This window comes from Protomyctophum bolini, assembly GCF_963924005.1.
Source record: "Protomyctophum bolini genome assembly, chromosome: 11".
Taxonomy (NCBI): Eukaryota; Metazoa; Chordata; class Actinopteri; order Myctophiformes; family Myctophidae; genus Protomyctophum; species Protomyctophum bolini.
Window position 1 is genome coordinate 22357534 of NC_137872.1, and position 21846 is coordinate 22379379.

The window sequence follows — 21846 nt, forward strand, 5'->3', positions numbered from 1 at the left end:
AGTGGTCCTTGAGGGGGTTCCAGGTGGTCCCCAGCTAAATGATGTTTGAGTGAGTGTTGGTAACCAAATGGACCCTTATAGATCTTTAACTCTTGAGAGTGTAAAATGAAACCAAATGGCTGGGTCCATTTGGTTTTACATTATTACATTATTGTTAAACATCTGTATTACTTAATCTACAAGAAGTATACACAATTAGAGAATGTAGAATAATTGTTATTTTGATCGTATGCAGCCTGTTATCTCTCCTATGGTACCAACATCAACGACAACAAAATATGCTAAGTTTTGGGTTTGAGAAGATAAAGGCCTACTTACTCCAGGACTTTTGGACTTTTTTTAGTCCAGTTTTCGGTAGACGAGGTGACCACCGAAAACTACAACATGATGTCACGCCACGGTGGTCACTGCTCGCACAACACATGTCTGTTTTTACTAACCACCGTTTCGGTGATTACCTCTTCACTGAAAACTGGACTATGAATGAATAGGTCTTTAATCTCATCAAATGGTGGTCCATGGCTCAAATGCTGAATAAATAATGGACCTTGATATAAAAAGGGTTGAAAACCACTGCTCTATGTCATGATGTAACAGCACAATTCTCTCACTGGTATTGTGAGGTCATAGTGCTCCATGATGCACGGGGTAGGAGGATGTGGTTTTGGATGCTGTTGCTGCTTGTTTTTCTGTAAAGTGGCTTTGCTTGTAAATATTGGTAGTTGTGGGTTTTTTGGTCTAGTTGCTTATTTGGGCTTGCTTCCTAATGTTGTTTAAATCCATGATTCTGAAACATTTTAATGTCAAGGACCCCCATATATAATTATCCGCACCGCGCACGGATACCCATCTGGAAGTATTTTGATCTGTTTTCGTCATTATGTATGCCATCCATGCCCAAATTTAGGCAATCTAAGCCCCATTGACTTCCATTAAAGTACAAGTAAAATATTTAAAATAAAGTATATATATGTTACAATGTGGGCTTGTACGTACATTAGTCTTGTGGCAATGCACGCACACGCACAGTCTAGCCTCTTTCAGAACCATACCGTAAAAAAACATGTTTGTTCTAAAAACGTAACAACTGTGTAATTGCTACCGTATTTAAATGTTTTCAACTGTTGTATCCATGCAAATGTCTGGATGAAAGAGGAACAGTAGTGACAGATAGACATCATGAAAATCAACTCTAATGTATTCTTTGGCATTTAGCACAAACCAACGTGACAAACAGAGAGGTGCTTACTCACACCTAGAATATGTGCTGTGCCCATCACCATGTCTCCCAGACTACCTGTGTACACAATCCCACATACATTTTCCACTATACACCCTCAGGCCAAGCTTGCTGACTGCTATGGAATGTGCACAATTCACCATTTAAACTATGCTCCCTTTCATTGTCAACTTCTGGGATGGATGGCACACAGCAGAGTGACACAAGGCATTCTAGCACAGATTGTGGACAAAGAACAACAGCTAGACGTATACATACATTACGTTATGTGTTTAGGTTGTGACGTCATAGATGGGGTCAAATGCGCTGAAAGGCAGTTATAGCAGTGTATGTATGTAAGTGCCGTTCGGCAAATGTGTAGATCCATCGAAGGAGCATCTTGAGAAGCCTTATAACGATACTATTCTCCTCCCAGCCAACAGGGATAATAATGATAGCTTGTGTCAAAGGTTTTTCACTTTTATTTCATGTAATATTTACAATGTGTATCGTAGAGCACAAAGAGTAGATAGTTATCCAGTACAACGTACTGTACTATTGGGGACCATCTCTGTTTAGCCAGTGAAATAACCAGAGCCTGGTTTGGGCCACGTGTTTCATTTCGGTGTCCTTGACTTGCCGCCCACTCGCTGGTCGTCCCTCAAAAGAACAGTTGAAGGCACGCTCACCGCCTGTACTGGCTCGCTGGTTAGCAAGAGACGTACTGTACGGTCTGCTCTGATAAAGGTTACAGTCAGGAAGCGAGCGTAAACTGAGGGGAACCCCCCCAGAGGTGAGGCCAGGGTCCCTGTACACTACCAGATCAAGGGGAGAGAGAGAGAGAGTACAACGAGGAGGAATGAAACCATGCTGTAGCCAGCTGTGCCGAGGCTGAGAGCTCTGTGGAAAAGTCCCGACAAAGGCACAGGAAGGCCAGGAAGACTGGGAAGGCTGCGGCGGCGCCCTTGGGACATTCACAGGGCCAGTGTGGGGGAGGCCTCTTCTTCACTCCCCTGATTTAACTTACGAAAACACACACAGCCTGTCCATGGAAATAAATGTAGTGTTGCTCCCACTGGTCAAGCAGTGCGCAGACACACGAGGACACTTCCTCACTCTATAAACGGTTTGACAATCTAAATAAACACTCTCAAATGAAGGTCTAACTATGGCCGAAAGGGAAACATACTGGCTGTAAGGACTTAGTGGACTTGCAATACCCCACATAATGAGTGAAGTGAATCCTGCAGTGAGCGAGGGAACCACTAGGCGTACTAACTGTTCAATAGGTTTGTGTTCCCTGCATGCCGTGCTTATGCTTCGCCCCGATATTACACTGCCATTATTGATGTCTTGGCTACCGCACAAGATGGGTGTGATTATCTGGGCAGCCTGAGTGAGGCTTTACATCATTTTCCCTGGCGCAGGGCAACGCCGAGCTTTTGTCAGCTGGCAAATGGAAGGGAAAGTTGGCATTGGCTCTGCGGAGCAGCAGAAGCAGCACACAAAGACAGGAGATTCCCTCTAAAGAACAGACTTAAAAGAGTCAGGTGCTTCTACTAGCTTCTAATACAGTTTGTAAATTTGCTATTTCACTACAGTAGGGTTTTTAAAGCCACTTCAATCCTTTCACTAAATGGTACAAAATAGATGAGCTGAAATCTACTACTGTACATCAAAATCTATAAGAACATTTAAATATCCTTGAATAAATATAAAGAAACAAGGAATGGTGATCCCTCACAACACACAGATTTTAACATTACAAATACTGTAACTGCAGCATAGCACATCCCAGTCACGGCAACAATGTAATTGCACTCATCAATTATCTGCGTGCAAAAATTGACCCATTTGATGTGTAGAAATATGTATACCGAGAAAAAAAGGAAAAGGAAGAAAAAAAAGAGCCAGCGAAGGCCAAGTCAGAGAAGACTTCCAAAACACACCCTCATTTCTGGGAAAAGCTGTTAAGAGTGAGTTGGGCTCGTGGTATGTGACGTTGGTGGGACCGCTGAGACGGCCCAGATATAACTGCATGTGCAATTCCATTCAGGGAACAGTCGACTTGGGTTTTAGCACTCGGGTATACACAATGAGGATTCGCAGCCCCCTGGGCATGCCGGCTGGCGGTGCCAAAGATAGCAGGGGAGCTGGAGTTGAGGGGGACGCTATCCTATTTAAAACTGCAATCTCATATACACACTGTAACGGTCCCAGGATATTGTGTCAGGCAGGGTGTTCCTAGACATGGCTCTCTGGCCTGAGACCGACCTGAGAAAGAGTACAGTACTATACAGTGTGTGTAGAACAAGAGAGATCCGTGCCATGAGAGTAGAAACTATTACTGTACGTCACAATACAGACATGATGTTCATGTGAGAGAGAGTATAACCAGTGTGTGATCCACATGAAAAATCTCACCATGCAAAAATAGCAAAACCTATTGCTGGGGTTTTCATGCAACAACAAAAAAGAACTACTTAACCCATTTTGATTTAAAACGTTCACGATAAAAAAATAAAGGCAGACCTACAAGCTCATAGCACGGCACTCGGTGCTGTGCTATGAGCTTGTAGATCTGCTATTTTTCAATAGCTAAAGTATAAAATAATGCTTAAACACCAAAAGGGGTTCCAACCCAAAATGGGTTTAAAACTATTATTTTCCCATGGTGCCATTCTGGAGACACATGATAGTTTATTGGGTTATCTGTGGACTGGACACGCCCTCCCAGAGTTACTACTACACACTGGCAAAGGGTAAGATCAAAGTGCAAGAATATTGGTGATTTTCCAAGCACTGGCCATCTGGGAAAAGACACTGCATTCCCACAGTGCTGAAAATGAGTTGTGCCGTGGGGTTAACCAGTCTCAAACACCATCTCAGAGCTAACACACCCTCTGGGACCACAAAACACACAGTAACAATAAACCCAAATTATTAGAACCTAACCCCCATTAAAATAAGATATATATTATATTGCATTTATTACTAGAAATGAACTACCAGGGACTCAGAGGGCAGTGTGAAGTTTAATAATTTTATTTAGTTCAGTCAGAATTTAGTATCTTGGGCTGAGCCCCATTCTGAGAGATGATCTGTGAACTTTACCGAGAATCAATACTGGTTTATACTTTCTTTTATGAGGCCCTTCCACTCATTAAGAAGCATGAGTAGTATGCTCATAACAGGGGTTTAAAAGAAATAAGAAACGATTATCAAAATGAAATGAAGATAGAAGCAGCAAACTGTCAAGATAGATAGTCAAGATACTTTATTGTAGTCTGACATAATTTAATTTGTCAAACTTTATTGTAGTCTGACATAATTTAATTTGTCAAGTAGGCTATTAACTATGTGCAATGTTTAACATCTAATTTACTTTGATTGTCAACTTTGTCAAGTACTACATACAATTATTTTATTATTATTAGATTCTATTTTTTTCCTATAAACAGCTATAGTGTTTGTGTTGTCTGAACACAAACATTAAATGCCATTGACAATGGATGGAGAATTTACGTCATATGTGTCCCAGCAAATGGGCTGGGTATGTCAGTGGGAACCCTTGGCCAATAGAGACCGCCATTCTTGATGATGATGTACAATGATCAGAGCGACCCTCACTTCCGGTGTCGTCTTTTGCAAAGCAAGATCCCTTATTTCAGTAAGATCAGCAAATGACTCCACATAGAAACGGAGTGGTCTCAAAGTTCAGATCTTGGGTTTGTTTGGCTCCACTTTGTCAGTACCATCATCATTGCAGTGCCATCATAACCTTATTCACTTCCATGATAAAATGTAAAGTATTACAAAAAGTATAAAACATTTCGAGGCCTACTAGTAGCTTGCACAAGGTTTGGCGCTGATCGGTCCAGCGGTTTGCGAGATTATCTCCGGACACACACACACACACACACACACACACTGTCAATAGACGGCTAGCCACGCCATAAAAAACAGGCCAGGCCCGATGTCTGCGTCAAGTTAATTATTATCGTGCAGACCATGTTACTGCATTCTAGAATTAATGAATGATTGGTTTATTTTGGTCATAAACTATGAAGGACAGCACTTGACAATCTGTGTCAACACATCATACATCATCATTACATGCTTTGGCCAATCCATTTCACAAAGACATTTCTCATGATCAGTGGGCGAAAACTGAATAGGCTGAAGCCCAACTTTAAGTATATTTGTCACATCACAAGGTGCAAAGGAGGTGAAATCCTACATTTTACCCACAATATCAGCAATATACGGCTGTTTAATGTTATATGCTTTTGAATATGAAAATATTTTTGCTGGGGGAAAAAAAAAAACACAAAAACGTTTGTCAAACTGAAAACAAACCTCAATTTGAGTATTAAAAAAAAACACAATCTGTGTGTGAACTTAATTGGCAGAGTTCTAAGTGACAACTCTTGATTCTGCATTCTTTTCACAAGTCCTTTCAGATCCAAAGCAGGATCAGAACACGGGACAGACATCCAGATGTGTCAATGCTCTCAGACGTGGCTACTGGCTAGATCAGAAACCACTGAGCGAATTCAAATGACACGTTCCATCTGTAACCTCCAGGTCTCTTCCAGGGGCACTAGCAAATGACGTCAGCCCTTCTCTTATGAAATTGTGCCGTTCCATAAAGAAATAGAGGACCTTTCCTCGACTAAGCCTTATCCACCTGACCTGATGCATGCATTGGCAAGTAAGGATGAGTTTGAAATGGCATACATTGACAATTTGATGCACTTTCAATACCTTCCACCTAGGAACGGAATGAATGATCAATGTTTCGATGTGGCCGACTGCTCATGTCAGACTGACCGCTGTCGACTGCTCATGTCAGAGTCTTGGTCATTTTGAACTGGGTGAGGTGTAGAAGGAGCGGGTGTGATCATCACCTCTGTGATCACCTCTGTGATCTCTGTGATAACCTCCTGCAGGGAGTGCTCTTCCTCTACTTTGAAGATGTTGGATTGCTCCCCCAGGTCCTCACAGATTGTATCATAAATAAGCCCATCGATACCCTTCTCTCTCAGCGTCTTCCTGGTCTCATGGTCATTGTTGTGCTCTCCCCAGCAGAACACCACCAGGCCTTTCCCCTGGGCCTCACTGATGTAGTCAAGGTTCCTCAAGAGATCCTCAGTGTGGGTGCAGATACCCAAGATGTTCTCGCTCTGTGCAAAGCTCATGGCAATGTGGGTGTCTTGGCAGCGGACGTCCATCATCTGTGGGTAGCTGTCTGTGACGCCCTGGGTCAGGAAGAGAATGGGATATCGGTTCTGCTTCTGGCGCACCATGATGCAGACATCTGGGTTGAAGCAGGAGAAAACTATTTGTCTCTTGCCTGCATTCTGCAGAACACATGACAAGATGATGTCCAGAAAGGTGTTCATGTTGAAGTACGATGACACATTGCTGTCCCAGGATTCATCCTTCCTCTGGCAGATCCACTTGAATTCAATGTTGAAGCCGACATGCTCGGGGACAGCTTGGAAGATCTGTGAGAGCGAGGGGAAGGGCTGATATTCATCAATTTCATCTTCATCATCTTCATCGTGATCTTTATGATCATTAACTGTGATGGCAGTGGCATGAACCAGCTTCAAAAGTTGTAGCTGATCAAAGGTCAGCTCTTTTACTGCCATCTCGAGCAGCTGCAGAGAAGTCTTGTCATTTTTCTTCTTGGTGGAAATACAGCAGGTCAGGTCATGGTAAATAACAGGGATGGAATCCTTGGAGAGGTGAACATCAAACTCCACAAAGGCAGCACCATGTTCAGCAGCACGTTTGAACGAGGCTATGGTGTTCTCCCTGACTTTGTGGTGCTCGGCTGCACGTGTTCTGCCAGCTCCTCTGTGGCCAACATGCAGGGTGCTGCTTTTCTTCAAGTATTTAGTGAAGGAGCTGCTCATGTCACACTGCAGGCCCTGGATGGGCCGGATTACAAGGTAGTCCACTCTGACTTTCCCAATGTTCTGTTTCTGAGTGGAATTTCGTCCCATGATAGGAAGCGTGACCACTCCAACGTCCTTGCCACTCTCTAGGAAGCTAGAGGAGAGGCAGCAGGCTGTGCCCACATGTCCTGGGTGGGTGTCCCCCTGGACCACATGTTCACCCATTTCCTCCTCAAAGAACTCAAAGGTGATATCCAGGTTGTCTGGGTTCATGGTTTGGATGCTGTACTCCAACCACTGGGAAGACTCCAGGGCATAGCCACACTCTGGCTGGTTGTGGCGAGGCTTGTAATCTTTCTTACTGATGCTGCTGGTCTCTAGGGTGGTGGTGATTTTCTGCCACGATGGAGGGCTGAGCGGCTCCTCTTCCTCATCTTCCTCCCCCTCCTCTTCAATGCCTTCCCACTTTAACTTGATCCTGAAGCGAGACTTTTTGTACTTCTTCTTGGTGATAGATACTGGAGATTTCTTGGAATCGTGCAGCCGCAGACGAATCTCTGTCTGGCATGTCAGCCACCCAGAGTCTATACATGGATTTTCACCATTGTGAACTCCAAACTTGCCGTCGTCAACATTCAGGTGTGACTCTGTAGGGCACAGGGTGCGGGGCTGCTGATGGGTCTCCCACTTATTCACTATCACATTACAGCCTGCACTCTTTGAATTCAGGAAGAAGCCCTTGAAATACCGATAATTTGACACAGCTCCTTTGGGCAAGGTGATCGTCGTACTCCATGTAGTGCCTCCATCAGTTGGCTGTAAAGTCACAGCTCTTTGATGTGACCAGTTACCAAGGGCTTCAGAGCTGCCCACCACAGCAATTACCTCACCTGGCAATGTGTCTCCTTCTACGACTAGAGTCACTTCACTGGTTTCCATAAAGGAGACAGTGAAGGACACAGGTTGGTTGGGATTCATGTATACTGATTCATGGTTCAAACAAGCTAACCCTTACTGCTTCCACGTACTGCTGCCACCTTTTGGCAGCCCCGAGATGGCTCTCAGCTGAAGAGGGACAATCCTCAAATGAAGCTGATTCATGCCACTTACAGCCAACTTCTGAATGGAAACTGACTAGTCGCTTCTATACCAGCTATTGATGATGTCAGGTGAAGATTGATGATGTCAGGAATGGATTTCCTTGTACAGTATGGTAATCAATATTGGCCATGGGCTTGTTTTTGTGTCACGACACAAGGGCATGCCCCCTGTTTTGCCCATATACATGGAGCCGATGGAGCCGACTGATTTGTTTGCGCCTGATGCCATGACGGCACATTGAGGTTAGACAACACACTCCATATTTGGGCGTAGCTGCTCCTTATAGGGGGGAGGGGAGTGGGGCAGCCGGAGCATGCGCTCCACCTGGCTCCATTGGCTAGGCGCCAGTGACCCACATTCCTTTCTTCAAAGTTCCCAGGTAAACCAACATGTAATGTGCGAGTCACATCCAGACTGTGCACTGTCTTTATGGGTCACAGTGAAATGAAGGCTACAGAGACTGAACCGTTTGGCAGACTGTCAAATAAGCAAAATGAAAATGGTTGTACATAGTTACAGTAGACCTGCAGCAGTGGATGAGACTGCACAGACAGAAGCTACAGACAGAAGCTGCACCAACACCACTGGAAGAACATGGAGAGGAAGCAGGCATCAGACAATATATCAATGTTATATTGATAGCGTGATAATAGATATCATCTGGGATTTTGGATATCATAACATTGTGATATGATATTGTCTTTTCCGGGTTGGGCTGTAGTCAAGAAAGTCCAAGTTTATCTGCACTGCGCTACACGTACAACAAGCTAAAACAAGTCATGTTAGCCAACAGAATAAAAGGAATTTCAAGGTATTACATGAATCAAAGTTTTGGGATTCCTTCTTCAATACACGTGACCTACGCTCCCTCTTGATAGATGAGGTGCTGACTGAGAGATGAGTGGAATGGCTCGCTGACAGATTGGGGTGCAGGAGACCAGAAGAAGACCTGAAATAGCCCCACACTATACCGCTGCATTACATCACAAGTGATTTTTGCTGTCATGGCTGCCTCTGCAGCGCCAGCCTGCCACCTTAACAGACCATGGGAGAGGCAGTAACTACTTTGAGTAAAACAATTAGGCCATGGGAGGAAGCACTTTGAAACCATGCAACGCGTAATGGTTTGCAAACAGCAATGAAACAGAGATTCTAATTTAAAAACCAACCTACATTCATAATTAATGTTAATTAAAGTCATTAAATTACAAAAAAAAAAGTACAAAACGATGAGCCAGTGTGAATACTTTTGTAACAATTTCCAAGTTCATTGTGTGCGTTTGCTTGCTTTGCGCATTTAAAAACGTGCTGCAGACATTCAAAACATTGTGAAATGACATTGTCATGTAATTTCCAGTTGACATGGAAAAAAACACTTTTCCCACAATAGACAGCTCAGTGAAAACCCTCGACTCCGGCCACATCAAAGTCGAGCGTAATACCGATTGAGCAATCAACCCAACCCAAAACGAAACAGAGGTTGAACGCTCATTCTCATCACTGTACTCCTCTCTGTGAAGTCATACCTGACATGCTTTAGAGGCGCAGCCTTGTTGTCTTCAGCTGTAGGAACAGCTGTAACTGATCTACTTAGCAGGCATAGCACGCGTATTGTCTCTGGAGCAGCAGAACAAGTTGGTTAGCATGTTCGACTGCAGGAGATACTGTTGCCTTGCCCTAGATTTACGACTACACACACCGACTGGAATCTTAGCCGTGGAGGAGTTTTACACTTAATCTGTCACTGCCGTCAATGAATGATACCAAAGAAGTTTGAAAGGTTACCGTCTATTTATAACAACCTTATCACCATAAGCCCATATAAACACTAATGAATATGTTGAATAATTTAAATGCAATTAAATTCCAATAATATTATAGGATAAATGTTGACAACTTACTGAATGTAGTGAAATGTTGTGTAAACATAGTTATTATACAGTTGTAACAGAATGATATGCAGGACGATAGAATGGCGAACGACAGGTCATCCCAGGCCTAATTCTCATTTCAAAATGTTGCATGTGATACACTGGTGTTTGATGCAGAAGCAGCCGTAGCTGATCTAGAGGAGCATGTGGTCTGCACTCTGCAGTGCACACATGGAACTGTTCAGCACAACAAAGATGGTTTTCGGCTCAACTCAGAAACAGCTCTGTCCAGACAGAGACAGAAGAAAGCAACCAACTATTTCAAAAAGAAACACACAGGTCTCCTCCTGACAGGAAGGAAATTCCGAGGAACTTGCATACAGTACCACTACTTTGTGTAATTGTCACCGGAGCATCGACTCTACAAAGAGAGACCGGTCTTGGTTAAACGACTGTCCTTGCTTGTGAACACAGTCACACCATCATGAAGTGATTAAGTTACACGTATGACAAACATCAACATACCGCTCTCATACAAAGTCCTTGCTCTAAGCCGTTGGACTCGAAATCAAATACGCCTGTGAAAGAAAAAGGTAAGAACTGAAAAAGACCAGTTTAAAAATAAAGACATATGTCATAGCAAAGTGGTTGATAACGTGACCGGCTCTGCAACTCTGCAACTCACCATAACACTATGGCTTAATTTATCCCATGTCACTTGAGCCTGTTGTACGACCAAAATGACAGTACAGTATGTTTGGCACCTTTTCAGCTGAGAATATGCCATTATTGTTGTGAAACATATTATACTGTAAATTAGCCATAACAAGTAATTGTGTGCAGGACTGTGAACTTGGCAAGAAAGACAGACAGACAGACAGACAGACAGACAGACAGACAGACAGAAAGACAGACAGACAGACAGACAGACACTGCTCCATGAGTCATGTAGGCATGACTTCAGTGTGTCCCCTCAGCAGTCCCCTGAAACACCCACATACCATCCAGTCAACACGAGCCAGCATAGCTGATCCACCTGCCTACACCAGGGATAGATCCAGACCCCCCTCTGGTGTGTGTGTGTGTGTGTGTGTGTGTGTGTGTGTGTGTGTGTGTGTGTGTGTGTGTGTGTGTGTGTGTATGTGTGTGTGTTTTTCTAAGACTGCCGGTCTCCATCTACTGTATGTATCACATATACATGTGTGCACACATGTACACAAACATTCAGCCGCACACATATATATGCGCAGTGGAAATAATCCTTCTCAAGTCCAGCTGGAAAGACAGTATATGATGTGTGTATGACTATCACCATCTCACATCATACCGCTAGCTTTATTGGTGTGATTACATCACCCCCTGTCATGATCCCTCTCCGTGAGATAATGTTTCAGGGGCATTGGGCACACAAGAGAGTGGGCCATGAGCTGCCATGCTCTGTTTGCCAAAATAACTCTGCAGACAGAATGCCTCTCAGTTCAGTTTAGAGTGGCCAGGTATGGTACCAAAATGAACAATGTCATGTGACCTTTAACAATATGCAAGTAGGTTAAAGGAGTAGTTCACCCCAACTTGCAAGTATTTTCTATCAATATCACTTCATGGGGTGTGGAATTGATAGAAAATATGATTTTTTTTGGGTGAACTACTCCTTTAAAGGAGCACTTCACCTACAGTATAATATTCAACCTGATCTTCAGATAATTGGTCCTCACTAATGCTCATTATAAGTCTACTCACTCTGTGCCTGTGTCTCTGTCACTCTGTGGACAGTTCAGAAACCTCCCTGCCTACCAGTGACATCACAAATTGGGTTTCCAAGCAGAAACTACAGCACTTTCGCCCTGAAAAGTTAGCATGCTGAAAATAGATGGATGCATGTGTTTGGTCCGACATACTAAGAGTCCGACAGGCATTAGTCTGACACCCTACCCCAAAACCCTAACCTAACCCTAACCTCACAGGGAAGCCACGGTTGAGTTTTATCCTGCAACGCATGTGGGGAGCCACTTGTGAGTCTTAACCGGCCACACATGTCTTAACCAGCCAGTGCAGCCACGCATGTTGTCGGACTGTTGGACCAACATATGCGCCCTAAATAGACACCATTGTTCTTTTATCAACAAAAAGTCTGCAGCCTTCTACGTCACTCGTAGGCAGGTTTATGAACTGTCCACAACCCTCCTCTGAGACACAGACCAAGTAGATAGAAATGGTGACATCATATGCTGAGCAATAGTGAGATCAAAGTTATACTAAACAATACCACTTTGATGGAAATTGAAAGAACCCTTTTTCTCAAAAACTAACTCCATTTATTATGCTGGAGTATAATAAAAGAAACGGGTGTTTAGTGTAGCATGTCATGAGACATTTTGAGTCATTGGCATTGCTGTGAGATAAAAGCCACAATTCTGACAGGGAAAAAACATTCTTTGAAGTTGTTCCAGGGTCAGAAGGTGAAGAGGTTAACAGGAGAAGTCTGCTCTTTCATGCTCTGTTCATATTTTGTATCTTGTTTAATTTGTTCTCTCCATATCTCTCTCAAAGTTTAGCTGGAATAAAATAAAAGTAGAAAGGTGTGCTAATTCTGGTGAGTGTGTTTTCCTGGACACAAGCTGTGTTTTGTGGCCGTCATTCTGGCCCAACGAATTCCCAGGGAAATATAGCGTTAGAGCAGGGTTCATCGCCATGCCGACTTGTGGTCCAAAAATGATTTGTGCCATGGACATACAAAATTACAAATATTACCAGAAACAGAGCTAGCCCTAAATGTATACGTGCTGTGGTCCTCAAAGTGGGTTGAGGGACATTCAGGGTACCTTGAAGGTGGTCCAAATTGACCATTGCAAGTCGGTAACTCTGAGAGTGTACAAATGGAACCAAATGGAACCTACGGTCCATTTGCTTCCATTTGTACACTCTCAGAGTAATGTTGGTCCTTGAAAATAAAACGTTTAAGAACCACTGTATTGGTGGACTCCAAATTACATTCAGTAATTGAGTCATATGATCAAAATAAAAACATTGTAATGTTACTAAATCAAAAATGTGCCACAGACGGCGACAAGTCTTGCCACGGACATTTGTGTACGTGTGTGGACATATTGATGACCCCTGTGTTAAAGGCCCTGCAACGTGTCATTCAAATGTTTTGATTGTATTACATTGCCATCATGTGTCTCTACCAGACGTTTTGGGGTTGCTCTACAGTCTACTCTACTCTAGGCCTACTATATAAAACGTCAACAAAAACAATAGTGTTGATTGCCACATTAATAAAAAGGACCACAAGACTGAACACTAGAATACTGGTTCTCGGCGCGGATCACTGGCGTAGCGGTCAGGGCACCTAGGCTACAATGTAGCCTGACAGCGTGGTGCGGGTTCGAGTCCTGATCCTGACGCCTTTGCAGTGCGTGTCACTCCCCATCTCCCATCTCTCTCAACTGTCAGTGTCAGCCTACGGTCCTATCATTAATAAAGGCATAAAAATCCCCAAAATCAATATATATAAAAAATGAATACTGGTTCTCAACATTGGGTCCGTGGACCACCAGGGGTCCGAAAGGACAATTACGGGTCAGTAAAAACTCAGAGATTGTACAAAATAAAAGGAACCAAATGGATCCATGAAATAAGGTCTCTGAGTAAAATTAACACTGAGCATAGTTCCAGTATAATTAAGTTCAGCCCCCCATCTCCCCCTCTTTGTACATGCTCAGAATTGCATGGATATGGGACCCTATGTTAAGAAACAGTTCACTATAGAAGACATAAATAGCATCATTGTTGATGATGATGATGATATCATTATGATTGATGGTCATGGGGGGGGGGGGGGGGGGGAGACCCAGCAGAACAAATGAACAAAATTCTACAACTTACATCAGTTACTACTACGTAGGTAATTGGCCTCTATAGGTTGCATTGTATTGTTTAGACTAGAGTCATTTGTATATATTTGTTCCTCTGCCTGTCAGTCTACAGTTTCAACAAAAACTTATAAAGGTACTATACCATAAAGTCCTCTCCTCTGACAGAGCATTCAAGTTGGCTAAAAGTCAGGTCTTGGTTTCAGGAAGACAGGAAAGGTTGGCTAAATTATCATGCCACATGCTTTCTATTAAACCACTCCACAATAGCTAGATCTGAATACTTTTAAGGTGATTTCCCATCCCAACGCCTGTGGACCAACATATAGACACATTCAACTATACAAGGTGTTTTCCAATTACATTACACAGCAGCCGCTGCCAGACTATACAACAGCCTTCAGTATAAGTAGCTTTAATTGACACACTGTCGCATAATTGATGCCGGTAAATAATGTCATTCAGCTCCCTGCTGGTTTTCCTCTTTGATAAACTGACTGTTTAATTCAACCTACCAACCATAAACCAAAGATATATTTATCCCTGCCTGATTACGACAGTGAAAGCACGCGAGTGAGGAGTGACTCGTGCCGGACCGACCGACCGACTGGCCTCCAGCCTCCTCCTCTTACGTTTTATATTCCAATGAAGGCGGTGCAAATCATAAATAAAAGAACACAACTTGAACTTACCCTTAAAATAAGCAGCTCGGACGTTGCCAGGCGAGGTAAATCCAATTCCAAAGGCGCTCCCCAATCACTGAGATGTGGCTGTCACATCATCCTGGACAGGAGCAAGGAATAATTTGCTTCTACCAACCAACCAAATCGCACATCAGATGTATAAATCCAACAGATACAAAATACACATCTACTGATTTACTGTGTAATGAGCGACCGGGACACCGCAGACATTCCAGGAGGATACGGTATAAATATAAACGCCGGTCCGGTTGTCTTCTTCCCCCCGCCTATGGACAGAGCATTCCCGGCGCACTCCATGGACCCGCACCGGGGCAAGTTTTCCTTCTGCCGGTTGTAAGCCTTAATTCAGTTCCACTGGAAACCCCGAGCCCCGCCCTGCACTGGAGACGTTCGAGCGAGAGGAGAGTCAATCAAACTCAAACAGCCAATCGGTGCACGTGGGGGGGCGGTGTCGCAGCTCAGTCAATCAGTGTGACTAAGCAATAATATCTATGGGCAGGCAGTGGTCACTCACTGGTTATTAAACATTTTTATTTATTTATTTAATGGACCCCAGATAACTCCGATACAAGAACCAAATGGAAGTGTCCATTTGTGCACTCTCACGTTACAGGGTATATTAGGTTCATATTAAACATCATAGCTGGGGACCCCTCATGGGAGAACCACTGGTTTACTGTAGGCTATTGTACAATAATTTAATGCAGTGCAGAAGTCTTTAAGTCAGAAGTCAAAAATCTTTTTTTCTTAAACAAAATTAATGGACAGGTGGAGAAATTAATGTACCATTTACTTGCATTGCCGCATGATTGATTAACAATGACAGAGATAATACAGATCAACCTTGTGACTCTTAAACTTGAGTCAGTGGTCTGGTCTTAAAGGACCACTTCACCACATGGGCCAGGGTTCCTGCATGGACCTGGTTACATTGGTGGTAAAATAAAAAGTACTGTATTTGAGTACAATTTTGAGGTTCTATACTTTGCTTTATACTTCTACTCCACTACTTCTCTGAGGTACAGTATATTGTACTTTTACTCCACTACAGGTATTTGAGAACATTAGCTACAGGTTACTTTGTGGATTTAGATTATAATTACAAAACACACACAGTAACCACTCACCAGTTTAAGTGTTATTCACAGCACAGCGGGCGTATGCACCTCGTCACAACTATAAAGACAGCATGCAGCCACGTTCGCACAGCGACGACGAGTCCAGAAAGAGAGGAGAAGATGCTGCAATGAAAAGGAGAGAAAGAAAGGATCGAGAATGTTGGACCACTTTCTATTCGAAAACAAGATCCAGCTCACAAGATCGCTCGCAACGCATTGAATATGTGCCTTTTGCTTTGCTTTGAGTATTTCTACATTGTGGTATTGCTATACTTTTACTCAAGTAAAAGATGGGAGTATACTTCTTCCACCACTGGATGAGGAGAGGAACAATGTGATGACAGGGGCCACAGACCAGGACTTACTGTAATCTTTAGATGTGATTGCTGGGAACCAGAGAGGCCCAGCCATCCAGCTTCTTGGAACTGCTGCTTCTGAGACTGAAAACGACCTCCTCAGGTCTGCTTGCAGGATCCAACCCTCTGCTCATGATACATCGTCCTCTCCTCACAAGGTACTAAGTTAGTTCTGAGTTTTACTTTAACTCTGAGCAGGTGCAAATGGAGCTGTACAGTGTAATGTTCAGAATGTAACTTATATATTTTTCCTTTCATTTATTGGTTTATTTGGGAGGGAGGGTGTACATTAATCAACAGAGAATTAAAATACAACACAGTAATGTTACACAGGAGTTAATCATAATGCAAATTTTCATCTTTAGTCGACCCTGATACATAGAAAAATAAAAACAAGATAACACAGAAAGTAGGACAAGTACAAGGTTAAAACAGAATACAAAACAAGTGCATTATAAAGTACAACGTATATAACAGTCAGTATATCTGTCAGTTAATGTCCCTTAAGGGTGATTTATACTTGTTTGTACGCCGGTGTCGCTCACTGAAAATAGTACAATAGTACAATAGTACACACCAAGTATAGACCCCCGGGGGACATCGGTCAACTGCTGTAAGTATATAGGGCTAGTGGTTTAAAAAAAACTCAAAACTGCACTGCCAGGGTTGCAAAATGTTTTGTTTCTTTTGGATTGCAGTGTTTTCTATGTTTTCTTATAGTGATATTCTATGATGTACAGTACATTCAATAGGGATGCAAGTGGTTAATTCAGTTAGCTTTCTGGTATTGCCCTGCAGTCCAATGAACCGTAGCGTCTTGGGAGTCATAACGTCTTCCAGGGCCTGAAAAGGGACTGTAAAATGGTTAATATAATACCCCGTAAACAACCTCCAGAGCCGATGTCAAAATGTATTGATAGCTAAGAGCAGGTAGGTCATCATTCTCCGTACAGTGTGACTCAAAGCTATCTGAGCCTGCCTACTGACCAGAAGACAGATGGGTGGTGTCAGAAGCATGCCTTTGAAATATTATAACACCTCTTCACTGAACAGTACGGGCCTCTCCTTTCATGACTAAGTACCGTTGGAAGGAAAATGTTTTGTTATTCTTTGTGGTTGCTCTACTACTACCATTAAGACCCGAGGCCGATTCTACAAATGCCTTCTAAATCCTAACAGTTTTCTGAAAAACCTAGGTTGCTGTTCTCAAACTTCTTTCATGTCAATAAGCCCCCTATTTGACCCCCAATCTCAAAATATTTTGTACCAGGGACCACCATGAAGCAAATGTTTGAGTTAAAACCATGTTGCTTAAAAAAATATATTTATATTAAGATTTGTTATGATTTTTCGTGATGCGATATGAACTTGTGTATCTCCAATTTTGTAAAAGCCAAAGTCAAAACTTTTAAATGTGACTATTAAATATATTTAGTTAAATAATCGTTCTACAAAGGCACTATGAATAGTAGACAGATCTAGCAAATGTTCTTATGACCATTACATATACCGGTAGTGTCATTCATACCAACAAAGCTTCCTCTTGGGTTCCCAACTCAATTGGACACACTGCAAAATTAGTGAGAGTGTTCATTTTACTCAGAGAAGGTGACCCATAATGTTTCTTCTCAGCATGAAAAAAATCCCAACCTTACGAATTCAAATGCATGTTCCTAGATTAGGCAAAAGATTATATTTTTACTAGTGGAATGAGCTGTTCAGACTTCTTCATCCGTTGCATATGCATAGCCATGAAAACATACGTAAATACCAGCCAGGGACCAACAGGGAGTCCCTGATTGATATACCATGAAGTAGCAGTAATTAATGGTGAACTCTCCCATGGGGTTGAGAAAAAGAGGTGGGGTGGAACCAGGGCAAAGACAGCAATTAGGAAGCAACACCAGACCTGTAGGAGCACTCAAGGTCCCCTGAAGCGCCATCAATCAGGCCCAGATAAAAGGGTTGACTGCAAGGGTGATGTTTAACCAAAAGAACACTGTCAGTCGGCACATAAACCACTTCCTCTTTTGTCAACCAACCAGATAGAGGGCCGGTGATAATTTTTCAGCTTAAAGAGAGTGGTGTGGTTATTGCTCATGCATGTGTGACATATAGGTTATACTGAATTTATATTCCGCCACACGACAAAGTATGAATCAAGCTTTTAGTTTCCCCATCAAAGACATTCCCAACTTCAATCTTATTTCTGAACTGTGTTTATTGTTTCTGTTCATTTAGCTTTGATAGAACAGTTTTTCTGTTCTATTAGCATCTCTAGTGTTGCCTGTTTTAATTTGCAATTAATTTTGAAATGACCTACCTAGGTTCCATCCTGGAGGCAAAATGGCCACCAACGTAATAAAAAATGTCAACAAAGAACAAGATTCCTGTACAGGATCTCCTCACTGAAAACACCCTGAAGACCCTAACAGGAGCCCTCGTACAAGGTTTCTTCGACTATACATGCACCTCTTGGTACCACAGCACCTCAAAGGCCCTTAAAACAAAGCTCCAGACTTCACAAAACAAACTGGCCAGGCTACTACTGGGCTTCGCCCTCCGAACTCACCTCACCCCTGCCCACTTTGACAGGCTGGAATGGCTTAGGGTTGATGACAGAGCATCTTGCAATGGGTCTGGTCCACAAGATTCGATACACTACCATTCCACCAAGATACCCATGTACCTGTCTAAATACTTCCTTAATGTCAACGAAGTCCACACCCATAAGTGTTATGGGTGGGGAGTTCAACAAACCATGTGCAACCCAGATTCGGCAAAAACAAGGGACGTTTTCAGGCCGGTTCCAGGTTTTAAAACATTCCACAGTCTGCGGCACTCTCAAGTCCATGGGGAGGCTGTTCCATAGGCGTGGTATTGCCGAGCAAAAGGCCTGGTCTCCCATGAACTTGGAAACTGACTTCTTCATTTTAAGATTTCACAATTTGGAACTCTACCAGCTGTGTGTTTAATTTAGCTTCTTCAGTTGTTTCACTACTGCATTCTGTGTTGACTGAGAGTAAAAAGATTTGATCAAGATTCCCCCATCAACATTTATGATGTTTTGCAATGAATGCAGAATAGAACTGTAATAACATTAAATACCAAGCGTAGGAGGAACTCTTATCCACACACACACACACACACACACACACACACACACACACACACACACACACACACACACACACACACACACACACACACACACACACACACACACACACACACACACACACACACACACACACACACACACACACACACACACTATTCAACATTTCAGCCAGAGAATAAAAGCTTCTTCCTATAGTATCTAAACTATGAACTGTATCACACTGAATATTGAATAATCTGCCCCCCCCCCCTGATTACCCAGTCACCTGCAGTACACAGGACACCTCTGCAGCAAACAAGAAAAACGCAACATGAAACATTAATGATGGTCCAATTAATAATTCATGCCATCAAACACTGACGATGCAGATGAACACCTGGGCATGCCACTCAAGGGACTTGAACAAAGACTCCTTCGCAGCAGCAACTTGAACTCTACATTTTCACTTTTCTGTGCTTAACTTCAAAAAAGTCAAATTTTAACAAGAATATAAATATTAAACAACAGAGAACTTGTAAAAGTTTAAAAGAGCTGTTTTGAACGTTTAAAAAAATATATAACATTGAATGATTTAGCATTCGAATAAATCATGTATCATGCAAATAAACATAAACCGACAATAACTTTACATTCAATAAATAGATAATGGTTATTTACTTCCATGGGGCCATGTTGTAGCTTAGAGTTTATATCATCTCTAGCAGTTCAACTGCTCTCTTATCGTTGGATTCTATCTATGACTCACAATGTTGTGGGGATGAGGTTCAAGAGTGCAGTTCAAGATGCATTCTGTTTTTCCATCTGCGCATGCGCACACAGGTTAATCTCAGGCATCCCTGCTATACCGTTATTCATCCCTGCTAAGAGGTATAGCGTTATTCATCCCTGCTAAGAGGTATACCGTTATTCCGGCTCTTGTCAGAGTTGAAAGGAATCCAGCATGAAACCATGCAGCCGAGCTGTGGCCTGCTCAGATGATCAGTGGCAGTGTGACTATACTGAAAGTCAGTGGTGGAAAGTAACTAAGTAGATTTACTTAAGTCCTTACAGTACTTTTGTACAATGATATATCTCTACTATACTTGAGTATTTCCAATATCCAATACATTTACTTCTACTCCACTACATCTCAGATCCAAAACAATTCCTTACTACCTTACTTACATTATTTGAATAGTTTGTTATTGTTACTTTGTAGATTTGGATTATTATTACAAAATGGGACATTCTGCACAATGAGTACTTTTACTCTAGGTACTTTTGTATTTTACTCAAGTAAATTTTGAATAAATTCAGAACTTTTACTTGTAACAGAGTATTTCTATATTGCAGTATTGATGCATTGACTACACCACTGCTGAAGGTATTCTGAAAGGCCCAGATTTCTCCATCACTGCTGGTCGTCTGCAGAAGCACGGTCAAGACAAATACAATGTCAGAGGCTGTAGACTATACCTGTAACACCAACAGACACCAGTATTTTACAGATACAATTTAACTACTTTAGACAGGCAGCCTCTGTAGACATTTTTAAGTTATTATCTCTGTTGCTATCCATGTAGGCCTACTCATTTTTTTTGGCCGATTTCAATGCTTTAAAAAATGTGTTCTCTTTTTAATGTTGGCTTACGCTATTATAGATTTTTGCTTGGATTTTGAATTTTTATGTTGTTTTATGTTTTTGCTTTTCTTTATTTGTTCTGTAAAGCACTTTGCGCTGCATTTTTATGTCATGAAATGGAGATTCAGCTCAACTCTGTTTTACATATCTTAACCTGCTATTCTGGCTTGGACTTGTATGTGACAGAGACGCACACATCAACATAACCAAACTCTGTCTGGAATGTAAAAGGCTTCCTTGAAGATGCTACAGAGAAGCTCACAGATAACCCAGTTACTCAAGTGCTGCAGCGCATTTCTATTTTTATATAGGAACAAATCTTCTGATGACATAAGCATAAACCATGGCATGTCGACCGAGGTCCTTTGGGAACCAAGGCTGTCAACAGAGCCACATAAGTTACAGTCAGCTTGAAATTGCATTTCATATTTTGAACAGGATCCTATACCGAGTTATATACCATGTGCAGTTTGTACGATGAAAAGGTGATATACAGTAAACAGAGATAGAAAAGGAGGGGATAGTTTTGAATCAGTCATCATGTTAGCTTTCTCATGTTGTACGTATGGTCATGTCCAGTAGCGGCTGGGGGTCTAAGACATCCATTATACCCATAGTTCACCCTGCAGCAACAGCATTTCAGCAAATGCTCCACAACAAAACAGCGGTTCCAATGCTCCAGTGAACATCTTTTGTATGTGCATATAGCTGCTCTTTAATACCATCATGATTATTGGTGGTGGTTGCAGGTGGTGGTGGTGGCTAATACTTTGAGCCTGGGATTATCAAATCCTGTGTCAAGGGACACATGGACATCATGCACATTTTAAACAAAATAAGACCAGAACAGACAATTAATTAAAAGGTTTGATTATACACACTGGTATACTTCCAGAATGGCACACGGACCAAATCTGCCTGGGGCCAAACTGGCGCCATTCACTTCCTGGGCAC

General features: G+C 42.4%; 2 protein-coding genes across 3 annotated transcripts in view; both read right to left on the minus strand.

Annotated features, from left to right (window-relative positions):
- The window catches only part of rhbdf1a (rhomboid 5 homolog 1a), a 53985-nt gene extending 38999 nt beyond the window's left edge, over positions 1-14986 (minus strand). For both annotated transcript variants that reach the window (XM_080777086.1, XM_080777087.1), the window contains exon 1: positions 14665-14986. The gene's annotated coding sequence lies outside the window, so the exon portion shown is untranslated. The remainder of the gene's footprint in view (positions 1-14664) is intronic.
- LOC308323362 (glycerophosphocholine phosphodiesterase GPCPD1-like) lies at positions 6043-8067 on the minus strand (the record flags this gene model as incomplete). The annotated part of the gene is made up of 1 exon (XM_080775091.1): positions 6043-8067. The coding sequence occupies exon 1, from the start codon at positions 8062-8064 to the stop codon at positions 6043-6045; it is 2022 nt and encodes a 673-aa protein (XP_080631217.1). The 5' UTR covers positions 8065-8067.
- Positions 14987-21846: the final 6860 nt, after the last annotated feature.